General features: G+C 47.3%; 1 protein-coding gene across 1 annotated transcript in view; it reads right to left on the bottom strand.

Moving 5' to 3' along the window:
• Positions 1-1,232: 1,232 nt before the first annotated feature.
• The window catches only part of FTO (FTO alpha-ketoglutarate dependent dioxygenase), a 387,882-nt gene continuing 374,191 nt past the window's right edge, over positions 1,233-14,923 (bottom strand). Inside the window, exon 9 of the mRNA XM_007096676.3 lies at positions 1,233-1,556. Coding sequence (XP_007096738.1) covers positions 1,403-1,556 — 154 coding nt within the window. The 3' untranslated portion in view covers positions 1,233-1,402. The remainder of the gene's footprint in view (positions 1,557-14,923) is intronic.

Below are 14,923 nucleotides of genomic sequence, written 5' to 3'. Positions count from 1 at the left end.
TTCCAACCTACCGCTGTAAACCACTACAAGAGAAGGCAATGGGCTGGGGAGAGGGGCTAACTACTCTCGTGATTTCCGGGGTCACCGAAGGGCAGGAGCCAAGCCAAAAAGGGACAAAACTGGTACATGGGCGTGGGAAGGACGGACAACGTCTACATCAGGTCAGCTTTACTGACACATAATAATACTAATATGCACTGGGTAATCTAACTACCTGTCAGAATTCGTTCTACGCCTGTAGCCAGGTTATTCCACTTCATCTTCCCCTCGTGAGTCGGTGCCTTTCGTGTCTCCATCATACAGGTGAGGAAACTGAGGCACGGTGACGTGCCGAAGGTCACAAAGCCAGTGTGTGTTTTGACCCAGGCACTCTGAAACCAGAGCCCAGATTTTAACCTCTACTATCCATCACCCTTCTGATGCACCGATGTCATCAGGACGGGGCCCCGGGGCTCCTCAGGCCTCGACCTACCACCTATGAATGGGGGTGATTCTAGAAAAATGCATGTGCAGGCTACATCCATGAAGCAATGCAAACAGGGCTGGGTCTCCTTCATTAGATCGGGGAAACTTCCTCACGACAGATGTCGAGTGCATTTTAATTTCTGACACGTCTTCATTCCTGGGGGCAGATAGAGAACTCGTAACTCGGGCTTTTATGGAGGTCTGTCTCACAGAAGGGCAAGTGGCAACTCTTTAACGACTCGTTCCGCCCATGGGGGTAGGGACTACAGACCGTGGAGAAGAGACTCTCCTGCTCTCAAACTTTTTACGGAAGTGTGATCCAACGGAACTTTCTACAATGATGAAAAGGTCCTGCATCTGTGCTGCCCAATACGCTAGTCACCAGCCACATGTGGCTATTAAGCACTTGACATGTGGCTGGGGCAGTCGAGGAACTGAAGTTTTGATTACAACTGAAACTGAATTTAAGAAGCCACACCCAGTTAGCGGCTACCTACTGGACAGCACAGCCTCTAGATGGCGTCATGAGAAACTGGGCAGAACCGATCTAGATTCCATCTTCCCCTGGATGACTTCAGAGTCTTCTACTCTAGAGTCTCTGAACAGGTTTGGGAAGGTGGAAAGGAGGATGGGCTCTGTCATAGGCTGGGCTCACCTCTGTCACCATGGCCCTTGGGAGATGAAGGCCTCACCTTAAAAATCCAAGAGGGGAACAGTAGTTTGGGGGCAGGTTCTTGTTTCATACCGAATCAGATTATAACACTGCGTCATTTTTTAAACATTTTAATATTCATGGGCTCCACTCCCTACTCTTTCCATCTGGGACCCAGGTTCTACAATCTAAAGGCCAAGTCTACCCTTGTCCAAGCCCATGACATGGCTGGAGGAAGGAAGCCAAAAATATCTTTTCCTCCTCCACCTAAGACTTGTGCTCCTTCTAGGGTTTTGCTTCCAGAAGCAGACCTCTGAGTTCTGAAACGACGTCCGTGAGATCAAACGGCAGAGGCATCGAAGGATCATCCTTTTCCCAATATGGCCGACATTCTGGCTTCTGATCCACAGGTAAAGTTCGGGCAATTCGGGACTGGCACCTGGAAGAATAGGAAGAGGTAATTAATCCACGGGAAGAAACTCCTAGAAGACTCAAACCCGTGTGCAGTTTGGAACGACACTGCCAAACATTCCAAAGACAATCCTCCACGGTGGTGGTGGTGATGAGACGAAAGGATCATGAGTTCACCAGGCAGAAAGCAGGTGCTTCTAAGACAGAAGGATTGTTCTTCATGGTGCCGGAACTGCTTTTTCTTTTTTCAATTCCCTGCTTTGTATTATCTCCAGTGGCCTCCACAGAAGCCAATCACCAGGGAAATTCAGTTACTCTGCCTTTAAAATGGTGAATTATTTTTTCATTATCTCAACTGTTATTTAAAGTGTGTGATTAAGCCATTATCAGATTTAAATGTTTGTGGGATTTCGATGTATTACTAGATTACTGGGAAAGATTAAATTGAATTTACTGCATTAAAACGTCCAAGAATAGATTAAACAATATTACAGGCTGGGATTGACTTTGGAGATTCTAGAGATTTACAAGTGTCCCAGCTTGCTGTGCTCAGAAAAAGGCACTCCAAGGAGAGACCGATTTATAAGGATATATGCAAATAGAGGTTAATAATCATTTCCACTGATGAATAGGTGGGGAAAACTTCCACAAAATTAAATTAAAAGGCTAGCAAGAGTTACTCCCTAAGGAAAACACTTAAATCACGGTTTTTATTAAATGGATTATTCATCAATAGTAGAGAAATTAATTATCATATGCAACTAAATTATAGCCTTGTAAGAAAAAAAAAAAAAAAAGTTGGGGCGACACCATCACCCCCTGGCAGGCATCTACCTCTCAGAGAGACCGGCTTATTTAAAATTGGTCTGGGAAAGCTCAGTGGCTTTGGCTGTATTTGTCTGAAAAACGAGGCTCAGAGAGAATGTAGTAAGAGAATGCAACAAATTGCAGTGCGAAATGAACAGTTTCCCTGCTGTCTGGGAGCGCAGGGCGGTGGAAGGGTACACACTCAAAAGTACGGTGAGTCCACTTGAAAGAACTGCAAGAGTTCCTCCCCGCCCCCACCGCCTCTGCATTGTTCTCTAAATCAGTTAAAAAGCGGTCCTGCCCACGGTCTGCCTTCCGTGTGGGGCCAGCTGCGAAGAGAGCGAAGGACGGCATCTCCTTGGCCCCCGTTGCGGGCGCGGTGGTAGAGACGGTTCGTGACGAAAAGACATCGTCTTCTCTGGGGAATTATTAATGGTGAGGGGATCCCCGCGGGAAAACATACTTCAACTTTACACCTATTTTCTCGCGTGGTTAATTGCTATACCGGCATCCTATGCACTCCATCCGTCGTACATTACACATAACATTCCAATATATCTTCGGCTCTCCGCATCAGACCCTGATAATAGCGTCTGTTAACATGCGCTAAGTACTATTATGTAGCACATCACTTCATAAATAATAAGATTAGCTGACCTCAGGGCCCCAAGAAGAGTAATGTGTTTAAATGTTCTCATTATTTATTTAAAACAAGAATTAAAGCAACAGAAGCTGCTTTTGACAATCCTCTTAGCATAAATATTAAACTGTTTGCACTGATAAGCCCCACACAGCACTAAAGAACAGAGGGTGCATTCTGCAGGCTACTTAATAATAGGTGTTTGACACTCTGTCGCTTGCTGTCGTGGTTCTGAGGGTGCGTCTCTGTAGTTCTAGAGACAGTCTCTAAATCACATGAAAGGCATGGGAGGGAATTAATATTCAGGGGAAGCTGCGACTAATTACAAAGGGACTCGGCACAGCTTTGCAAATTGTGCTTTCTCTCTGCTTCAGAATCACAGAGTGATGCTCAATTTACTAGGTAGGGAAAGTTATTCCAAATTGAGCATTTCAACCTCTCAGCGGATAAATTATCTGCGCGCACATTATCCTGGCTGGCAGATTAAAGGGCTATGATAAGTGTCGATCCACCTAGAATATCATAAGGTTTGTAAAAAGTCAATAGAGATGCTTTTTCACCTGTCAAGCGGGTTTGCCCCCTCACTTTGAGAAAGCGTTACAAATATTCAATCCTCTGCTGCAGAGGTTGGCTTCGGCCGCGTTCTAGAAGCTTCCCACCAGCTTTTCTTCTGGGTAAAGGTTTTCTTCTGGTTCTGCGATTTTCTGCAACCTAAAGCCTGGCTGGTGCGGGCACCAGCTCCTTTCCATCCAGGCCCTGAGAGCCTAGGAGCTGTGTACGTTCACTGCCTCCCTCTGGGCTAAACGTAGAGCCCTTGGTTGGGTTTCTTTACGGTCTTAATTCAGATTTTTCCAGGTCGCTTTGAAACTCCCTTTAATACCAGTGCTCCTGGCCAATTTCCAAAAGGTGGCGATGGGGCCCAGCAGAGGGCTCGCCGTTTCGGGTGATGCGTTGACCCACAGGAGAGGACGGTCACGGCCACCTCAGATCGAACTGTCTGAGTCGACACCGTGCCAGACCGTGGAACTTTCTGAGAAAGAGGGGACTGAGAATTGCTTGAAGGCACAGCCCCTTTTCAGTGTTAACTTCCCTTGCTCAGATCACTCATTCTGCCTCTTCTTGGCTCATCTCCTAAGACGGGGCAGGAGGGAGGTCGAAGCGTCGTGGTTAACGGTGAGCGAGTGGGGATGATGATGATGATGCTAACACTTACTTACGGGGCTGTTGCAAAGGTTAAATCGATTAATACATGCGGAGTGCTCAGAACACTGCCGGGCATGCAGGAAGCACTCAGCAGATATTACATATTATTACCACTGCCGTTCCGTCTACTATGAGCACGAGCGAAGGACAGATGGTAAAGTCAAGCGTAGAGCGAGCTGCCTGTGGTCCCTGTGACAGTGCCCTCCCTTCATACCAGCTGAGTGGGGGGCCTCCAGACCGGCTCTCTCTAGAAGCTCTGGAGATTCGGAAGCAGTTCTTTCTGGCTCGAGCCAAATGGAGCCCGTGGCTGAATCCTATCGCAATGTGATGCTCCAGGATGCTGAGGTGTACGGATCCAAGCTGCGACAGCTTTCCAGCGACGGGCGAAAACGCTCAGATTCGGAAAGACCCAACGGTTGTTCCCGAAGACCTAGAATTAACAAAAGGCGCCGTCGTCCGACTTTCTGAGCGGCGGCTCTTCCAGACTGACTTGGCATTTGCGGGAGAGAAAGTCGGATTGTTGCTTGGCACAAACGCTCTACGGTATGCAAAATAAAGGGGCCCTAAGTTCTCTCAGGGCGTGTTTTAGGAATGCTGACCCCGGTGAACGTTTGCAGCCTGTGTCTATCCCTACCTTCCCGCACCAAGAAGACGGGACTTTTCCTGCAGGCAACCTGTCCCTTCCCCATGCTTGGCCACGGGGTCTGGTGGGATCGGCTTCGTGTCTACAGCAGGGGAGAGCCTTGACTGGCTCCACCACACTCACCCAGCCACGGGAAGAGGCTCACAGGGAAGCACGTGACCCAATCCAGGGCCAGAGTGAGACGCTAAACCAGAGGACTGGTGTGGGGGCTGCGGCAAGAGCCTCTCTCATCTCCTGTGAGCCATCAGGCCGCACCCTCTGGGACCGCCGCGGTCACTTTGCTACGCGCGGCAAGGGGCTGGCTCCTGGGTGATACTGTTCACAGCTGGATCGAGCCTCACTTGAAGCCGGGTATGCTTAGACTTTTTTCAGTTTCACAATTCGTTATTGAGTTAGGGTTTCCTGTCACTTGCGACCAAAGAGTCCTGGCTGATATGCTGGCCATGCTCGCCACCTGTCAGTTACTCCACCCCGCCGCCCCCCGCCCCCCGCCTTTTACTACAACATCCGTGTGCCATGGGCCTGCCTGCCAAGGGGACGTGGACGGTCTTGCCTCCAAACTGAGATGCGGCTGACGACACAGTGTAGTGTGTGCAGGGACCATCCGGGTATGACGGCATGAAAACGCTGGCTTTTGTTTTTGGTTCAAATGGTGTTTCTACTTGAGACAAACTTCTACCCAGAAAACAAGGGGGTGCTGCTGTCATCCAAATAGGTCTCTGCACGCAGATAAGCTGGTTTTAATGACCACAGCTGGATGGCTTCTCTCAAGAAGGTTGGAAAAAAAAAAAATTTCCTTAAACTCCACGTTCCCAAGGAGAGTAGATCATTCTGGACCCACTCAAACAGTAAGAAAATGATCTTTTCCCCTTTCAACCTTGTTCTCTCTATTCGCATCCTAAAATCCTATTTTATACATTTATTTAAAATTTACATGTTTATTTATTTATTTTGAGACTGAGAGAGAGAGAGAGAGAGAGAGAGGAGGGGCAGAGAGAGAGAGAGGAGAGAATCTCAAGCAGGCTCCACGCTGTCAACGTGGAGCCCGAGGTGGGGCTTGATCCCACGAAGCGTGAGATCATGACCGGAGCTGACACCAAGAGTTGGATGCTTAACTGACTGAGCCATCCAGGCGCCCCATGCAAATCCTGTTTTTAATGCTTCTTGGTGAGCAAATGAACTTGAAGCTACCCAGAAGCCCCCTGGCCCCTTTTGTGAAGCATTACCAAGAGAGCAAAGGAAAATCACACATATGGCATCTCTCTCCCTCTCGAATGCACTTTATTTTGATTCCAAGGATGCTATGAGCCACCCCCAAAACCTCTCGATACTAGGAATGGATCGCCCCGAAGGACCTGGTGACACGACAGGATGCAACGGAAAAGTGTTGGCTGGCCGATGGGAGCAGACTCTCTCCCCACAGGTGTAACTCACACAGGGCCTCAGCCCCGCTGATTTCCCCCAGGGCCACACTTACATCTGGGTGATCCGGATTTCAGCTACATTAGCGAGCACTGGTCACCGTGCTAAAATTAACCACTTTAGCTAAAGTGTGTGTTAATTATGGGTATGCAAGCAGTCAATAAAAGGTTAATGCAAAAGTCAAAGGATAAATTTCTTCCCTTATTGCATCACTTCACAGACTAAATGACTAACATTATACTTTGTGTTTTTAATCAATAGGTTTTACAGTAATGTGCTGGCCATTGATTTTAAGAAAACATATACGGTCTTCCTCCTTGTCCCTAAATTTTGCAACAAATAAAGAAGGACAGGTAGCATTTACATAACTCTTGGTGACATGATAAAGATTTCAGGAGAAACGGTTTCTGCTAGAAGATTCGGCAAGATAAGCCAGCTTCAAAAAAAAAAAATACAGAAAAACCCAGAACTTGATGGGAAAATATTACTAGCCACACACTGCAGAGCGGACAAGAAAAATAAACTCCTAAGAGGGAATCTTTTAGTGGGAAAGAAGAGAGCAGCTCCTGATTACAAGAATTACATTCTGTATATTGTTTAAATGTCCAAAAGACTCTTAGTACCCAGCGCTGTGTTAGTTCGAGTTTTACAAACTAAGGGAGATGCGGGAGGTGGGTATTTGATCCCCATTGTGAGGGCTGCCTCACCCACAGTTAACTGACGGAAAGTGGGAGAGCCAGGCCTGGGCCAGACCTGGGCATCTGGCCGGCTGCCCCTTCCACCACATTCCACTGTTGTCATGCGTTTCCATGTGGACGAAAGGGGCCCTGTCCCCTGACTACTTAGCCGTTCTTGACAAACTTACATATTCAGGAGATTCCAAACCATTTCAAGGAGGGGAAGGAGGAACAAAGCTTTTTTTTCCCCTTCAAGTTCTAGAAGGACTATTATTATAGCAAATGACTGACAAAACTTCCTTTTCGTTCTGATGACTTTGAGTTTCGCCATAAGCATCTATAAAGTCTGCAGAAATGAAAGACACGTGTTCATCTTCTAAGAGCATAAACTACTTGTGATTGTGCTCCTGGGAAAAATCTCTCAACCTGTTAGTTTCCTTAGATGTTACAGGAAACTAGTGGTTCTCTGCTTCACTGGATTATGTGAAGATAAAACCAAATATGTATACGAAAGCCCTTTAAAATAGGTAAAATGTCACACAGATGTATAATTATGCGTCGACCTCCTTTTCCTCTATGTATAGATACAGGTCCTATTTTATTTTAATTTTTGAGAGAGAGAGAGAGAGCGAGAGAGAGAGAGAGTGCGTGCGCCCGAGAGTGTGAGCTGGGGAGAGGGGCAGAGGGAGAGAGAGAATCTTAAGCAGGTTCCCCACCCAGTGCGGGGCCCGACATGGGGCTCGATCTCACAACCGTGAGATCATGACCTGAGCCAAAATCAAGAGTCAGACATTTAACTCAGTGAGCCACCCAGGAGCCCCAAAATACAGGTCCTATTTAAAAAATACAACTCATTATTCAATGTTGGCCAGAGGCGCTTGTAACGCTTATAAATAAAAATGAAAGAGATCACATTCCTAAAGGTGAGAGTGATTTAAATTACCAACTTCAGGGGTGCCTGGGTGGCTCATTCCGTTAAGCGTCCGACTTTGGTTCAGGACATGATCTCATGGTTCGTGAGTTCGAGCCCCGCGTCGGGCTCTGTGGCTGACGGCTTGGAGCCTGGAGCCTGCTTCCGATTCTGTGTCTCCCTCTCTCTCTGCCCCTCCCCCGCTCGTGCTCTGTCTGTCTGTCTGTCTCTCTCCCTAAAAAATAAACATTAAAAAAATTTTAAACTAACAACTTCACCAGGAAATACCCAGTGACAAAAAGAGTACACTTCTCTTCAAGTCAGAGTTTTTTCCAGAATTGTAATTTACAACGAGGAGTTGACAGTCATTCTGGCTGATGTTAAACAGGAGTCTGTTTTAGGATATCAGCCACATCAGAACGCACTCCCTCAAAGGATATAAGCCAGCATGCGAGGCTTCCCATCAAATCTACATTTAACTTGCAAAACCCAGTGGCCTGGATCAGCATGAAAATAGCGGGAAGTAAGGATATAATTGGGCAACAATCTCCTCTATGGCCTCTTATGCTTTGGAGGGAGCAAAGAGACCAACACAGGATCAGAAAGTTCTCCATTCTTCCCCTTCTCGACGGGACCAAGAGTGCTACAGCATCTTGCCACCCAGGGTGATTCCAGTGTCTAAACAGAAGTATTTTTCCTATACCACACAATCTAAATCCTGGACAGTACCTTATGTACAAGTTCAGGGATTTTCACGCATAATTCTCACTCTCCGTGATGTCTACCTTCAACACCACATTTCAAATCTAACCTCGAGTAAGAGACCAGTCCACTGCACTGGTTTTGCTGGGCTCACTAGGCTTTGCTCCAAATAATCTGTCTTAGTCATGAGAAGAACACACGGTCCAGTTTATCATAAGTGACGCTTTTCGAAAGAAGAGCGAGTGAGCTGACAAATTCAGGATTTGTCTTCTCGGACTTTCCGTCACTGCCATCACAGCACCGTGGACAACTCTGAAAATAAAGAGCTGCCCTGTCATAGCTACCATAATGGTCTACTTTGACAAAGCTGGTTTTATAAAATCAGCTTCTTAAATCTGTATAACTCAGTTTACCTACTGCATAACCACCAAGCAAATCCAATTGCTAAATGAGCTTCAACAAAGGGCATGTTCACCCTCTCTTTGAAAGGCTTTTAACCTCTTGCCTCTGTACCACATGTTAATGTTTCCAGATCAGTAAAGTCAACACACATCAGAGTGAGGAAAAGCCAAACTTTGGCCCATGGGTCAGCTTTTTTTTTTTTTTTCCTCTTTTCTTTTTTTCAGATCAATATACCCTTTTTTTTGTTGGTGGTATTTTTCAACCACAACCACTTGAGAAAGTAGGCTTGGCTTCACTTCTGGTCATGTAAGAGTCTACTCGGGGGGTTCACACTTCAGGGAAGACGTGAAAAGCCTGACAGAAGAAAGAGTCTGCTTAGGTGCGTTAAAAACCAAATGTCCCCACGATGCCTTGGAATGCCTGTGCCTAACGCCACGTGGCTAACCAAGCCGTTTTTCAAGCACGGATAAGGCTGCTGTCTACCCGAAATCAGTCAGCGTACTCGCGGGGTCCGTCTACCCACTGGGAAGCGAAGGGAACAGTACTGGCAAGGCCCAGCTCTTGCCAAGGACTTGTGTTCTCCACATCTGTTTGGGACTCCAAAGGCCTTCTCCAGGTAAACGGTGTTTTTCACAGTTCCCAATTCTTCTACTGCCTACGATTTCTCTGAAATGTAACACGAATACGCTATAGAGCCCAATAACCATGAACATTAGGGTTTGGGGTTTTATTTTGTGAAGTGAAGGAAAAAAACCATCCAGAGTTCCAACTTGGGACTCCAAGGAGAGAGTTCTTTTGAAAAGGGTTTCCCGGCCCCCTGGCGCACGGACCCGGGGCTTCTTCCCGCTCTACGTCACTGCTAAGAGCCCCCCTGGCTAATGGCGGACTCCACCAAAGAGGGGAAGAATCTGGGGTAAGGGATAACGATGTCCTGTTCGTACTTCGGGGAAGTCAGGGGATGAAGAGAAATGGGTCAAAAGAGCCTCTTGCTGGTTAAAAGTCGGGGACGCTTTGTGGCAAAAGAATGGCTCGAAGGCCCCTCCAGTCTTTCCTTCAGGTCCAGGAGTACCTTGCCCTTTTCCCTTCTACTGCTAACACCTTCCGCTTCCCCCCGGGGCTTCTTCTCAGCCCGTGACTATACTGTGCTACCCTCACATCTCCTTACCCCTCTGAGACTGCTTCTTTAAAAACTTCAGACGTTCTCGTTGCTAGGGGAGAGAACTATAAAGAAATTCTATCTTATGCCAGTGGCCCTCCAGTGACATCTCCCCTCAGACCAAAGGGGGAGTAATAATGCTAATAAAAACATTACAAATAGCCCATAATAAATACCGAGTGCCTGGCACTTCATACGTCTCTTTAAATAAAGAGTTGTCTTCAAAATGGAAACTGAGGCCCAGAAGATTAATGGACTTGTCCTCAATTCCACAGCCAAACAAAGGATAGAGACAGGACTTGGCAAAACCACCTGACTCCAAATCTCAAGCTCTTTGTATGATTCCAAAATACCAACATCAGAAGAATCACTTTGGGTCCTTGTCGAAAATACAGTTTTCCAAAGGCATCTAGCCCCAGGTCAGACCCTCCAGAGGAGGGTCTGGTCCGTCGGCAATTTTCACAAGGGACTCTTCAGATCGGGCCAGTTTGTGAGAACATGTTAACCTGTCACAAAAGACCACAAAGATGCTCAGGTGGAACGTGGGAGGGGGGCCATGAGGGTGTGTCTGGGCCCATGAAGAGCTCACATTAGAGTCGCGTCCGTTTCAGAGGACACGGGACTCAGGCTTGGCTCTTAGAGTCTTGCAGCATGGCTCCCTGAGCAAACAACCGGTGACTTTGCAGGGTCTGGCACATAGAACAGGTCTCTTGGAGTCCTTCCCTTACTCCGGGGACTCCGATAGGCCCGTGGAACCATTTAACATGCGAGACTGCTTGGCCTACCGCTGGGATGTAAACCCAGGGGGCAGAGGATTGAGAACAATTTCATCCCGAGGTTCGTTTGTCGGCTTGTCAGTTATATAATGATAGTGATGAATGGGCTACCTTGACAGCTCAACATTTAGGAGCCGCTGACCTTTGGTCTCTGGTCACATGATAGGGTCACCTGAAACTTGCATGACTTCTACCTGGCCAAGGGTAACAATATAAAGGTCAAATAGGCTGGACGATTATATGTATCAAGTCTGAGGCAGCTTGGTCAGGAGCTTTAAGAGAGGCCGGGTTGGGTTCCCCAGCACACAAAGCTATGGAATCATTGCAGAAATGTGCCCAACAAAAGATATACAATTTCAAAGCAGTCTAGAGTAACTTTCCTTGCAAGGGAATAGAATGAACTCATTATTTTTAAAGGGCAACAATGAAAACAAACACTTTGGAAGAAAATATATTCTGCCAGCGACTCTGCCTTTGGGAGGGAAGCATACAGGGCGTATGACTTAATGAGTGATATTAATGCTATCCCTGCAGCATGGCAGAAGGTCCAATTTGATGCAATTACTGGAACAAAATCCCCACCGGCTAGCATCAAGCCCTCTTTTCTGCCAGAGAATACGGTTTCTCTGCTGTCCTGTCAGCACAGTATCCCACAAAGGACCGTGATTGACCAAAGATAACCCTTTCCAAATTTCAGGACTTCCTCGCTGCTTGAAACTTAAGTCAAGTTTGCATGGGACAGTCTCAAACTTCAGAAAGGTTCCAGAATAACTTATGACCATCAATTCAAGGCAGCTGTGATTTTTAGCCATACCATAATACACACACACACACACACACACACACACACACACACATATATACACACACACATAATATGTATATACATACATAGGTATATATATGTGTGTGTGTGTGTGTATATGTACATATATATATGTTTCTTCTGACAAATCTGAAGATTTTGCTTTTTGACTATTTGATTAAATTCCATTTACTCAGAATCTGACAATAACAGTCACGTAGGTTATGGATACACTTCTGAAAACGAAAGCTGACAGGCCAATGTCACTGATTTGCAGAATCTAGAAACTTCATAACCCATGCAAGAAGCAGGCATTACGGAGAAATCTGATTTACGTCAAAAGCCTGGTTTCTACAAAGGATTTTTCCCTGCAAAGTCAAAGACCGACAGACAGACAGCCACTGGAGCATAATCCACTCATACTCCTGAGAGATGAGCCAAGCAAAGGACAATGGCTTACAGAATAAAGGGCCAGCTGTTCTGACTTTGGAATGCTCATTTGAGTTGTAAGCTGTGAAATAAATTTGAGTTGATGGTTCCCCCATCTGCTCACCTGTCAGTCTATCTCCACTGTACGGCTGTTTTTAGAAATACTTCCGTGTAACCCGCTTAATTGGTTTTGGGAGGCCGAGAAACATCTCCGAAATTTATTTTAACCTTATTCCGGACATGAGGCTACTGGGCCTTTGTTTCTCTTCTCTTCCTTAAAGAACATTCATGAACAGGTCAAGAGCACTCACAGTAGAAAACTCGGGGCAGCCCAACACCAACAGGGTGGGGCAAACTCAGAAGTAGAAAATGGTGGGCCAAAGCGAAATGCCGATTCATCAAGGGCATACCAGCCTTCCGATGAGTTTCTGCTCTGCACTGGTTTCAAAGCTGAGTCAAAGTCGAAATTCTTACAACGGTCCGCAAGTCCCTTTGTGACCTACCCCTTCCCCGTGCGGCTCTCTGACCCTCAACGCCTTCCACCGTCTCCCACTGCTTCCTTTGTGCCAGTCTGTACTGGCTCGTCTGCTCTCCCTGGAACAGGCAAAGAACACTCTCAGGGTCTTAGTAGCTGCTGTTTCTTCTACCTTGAAAATTCTTCCCCTAAAGACATCCATGTGGCTTGCTCTCTCAGCCTTCAGGTCACTGCTCAAACATAATCCAATCAGTGAGGCCTATCTTGACTGCCCCACTTACGACAGAAACATCTCCCCTTCCCTCCAACTCCTACCCTAGTGCTCCCGATCTTCTTTCCCTGCCCTGTTTTTCTACACAACACTGAATACCGTTTGGGGTGTGTGTGTGTGTGTGTGTGTGTGTGTGTGTAAAATAAACTCCCTGAAGACAGGGAGTTCTGTCTGCTTTGCCCACTGCTGTCCCCTCCAAGCCTACGGCAGACTTTGGCACGTTGTTAGAGCCACAGTAAACACAGTGGAAAGCACACATGATTGAAAACAACTTGCATCGGAACCTTACTTCTTTAGAATTTCCCCGCTACATAACCAATGTTACAGTAACAACCGTAAAAGCACAAGGCGCAATCAAAGGAGGCATAATACCACCAGGGGCCACTGCTCGTGGAAGAACACCGGTCAGGGAATTCAAGACCCCCAGCCCTGCCACCACCTTACCCTGTGGCCTGAAGCAAAACCGTGACTTCCAGCCCATCGGTGCTCAGGTCTGTAAAGTGAAGGGTTGCGTGAGACAATCCTTAAGGTTCCTCCCATCTCTAGAAAACGGGGATTTTACATACCAACATGGTTAACCTCCAGACACCTTATCTCACGTGACCCTCACGATGAGGGTAGGCAAGACAGGTGTTACCCTTTTGGGGAGACAGAGGAAGCCGAGGCCACGCTTGCTCCGTAAGTCACGATGCTGGGCCCAGAACGGAGGTCATTCGGTAGTCCAGCATCTTTCTTTTGAACCGCACTTCCTCTACTGGTAGAATTGAAAGTTTTACCAGTCACTGTTACTCTGACGCATAAACCAATTTTTCAGGCAAGTCCTAATCCCCTCAGAGGTAATATCCATGCGGGTCAGAGATTCCACCGGGCTCTCTTCTGCTCTAGCCAAAGAATCCATGGATTCTCCGAGCTGCCATGTCATTCCAAGATCAAAGGGAAGATCGGAGGTATGACACCGCTCTATTTGCTTAGGGAGGTTTTGTGACCGGAAGAGAATCACACTTCCTTGCAGCTCTCCCGTCGAAGGGCAAGACGTCCGTGCAACTGTGGCCTCAAGGCGGCTGTGCTAACGAGGCGTCTGGACTCCAGAGATGTTGGAGACATCCTAGTCTTAAACCCAAAGCAAATCCCCATTTCACAGCCCCAGGAACTGAATGGCTCTGTTTCTGCCGCTAACCTTTAGATAGTAAAAATCATCTTGCCCGTATAAATATCTATGCTTCTGGCTCCAGTGATGAAGGATGACAGTGTAGCTTACTATGTGCCTGCCCTACTGATGAAGCCCAGATTTGGGCAGAAAGACTATTGTCATTTCTCTGTGCATTCATTCATTCGTTCATTCATTCATTATTCAACGAATATTTATGAGGTACCAGGATCTACAGATAGCAGTGAACTAGGACAACATCCTAAGTGTCACGGAGGTTACGTTCTGGTGGGGGAAGACAGATAACAAACACGTGCATTGCTTACAGACTTTGCATTTAGCTGCCAGCAAGAGGGACTAGAAACCGCGGTGCCTACAGAAGATGGAAGTCTTTCACGTTAAAGGAGTTTGGGGAGGTCATGGGACAGCAGTCCAGAGACATCCAGGACCCAGACCCTTCCCTCCACTTTTCTGCTCCGCCATTCTCAGCTGACGGCTACCACCCTTGAGGTCACCTCATGGTCCAGGGCACTCCGGCCACCGTATCTCCAGTCCCAGGGAGCAGGAGAAGGGGCAGAGGGGTAAAATGTGTGTTTACCGCCTCCTTTTAAGGGAGGACAGGAAGCCACGCCTGCCTCGATCTCACTGACTAGAAGCCAGAAGGGGCTGGGAGTGTAGGTTTTTAGCTGGATGCCCTGTGTTCTTCTCTCCTCTGTCAAAACCAAGATTCTACACTAAGGAAGAAGGAAAGAACGGGGGCAAGACGAGAACGGTTCTCTGCCACACAACGGAAGCAAACAGATCCCAAGACGGTTTCTGCTGGAGACAATTGCTCTGGAAATGTGGGGGAAGGGTGCTGGCCACAGGGGTTGTGCTAGGTATCTCTCCGGGGGGGGGGGGGAGGAGTATTTTAGGGGACAAGTTGGGCAT

This window comes from Panthera tigris, chromosome E2, assembly GCF_018350195.1.
Source record: "Panthera tigris isolate Pti1 chromosome E2, P.tigris_Pti1_mat1.1, whole genome shotgun sequence".
Taxonomy (NCBI): domain Eukaryota; kingdom Metazoa; phylum Chordata; class Mammalia; order Carnivora; family Felidae; genus Panthera; species Panthera tigris.
Note: the sequence above shows the minus strand (reverse complement) of the source record. Positions and strands in the feature narration are given on the sequence as shown.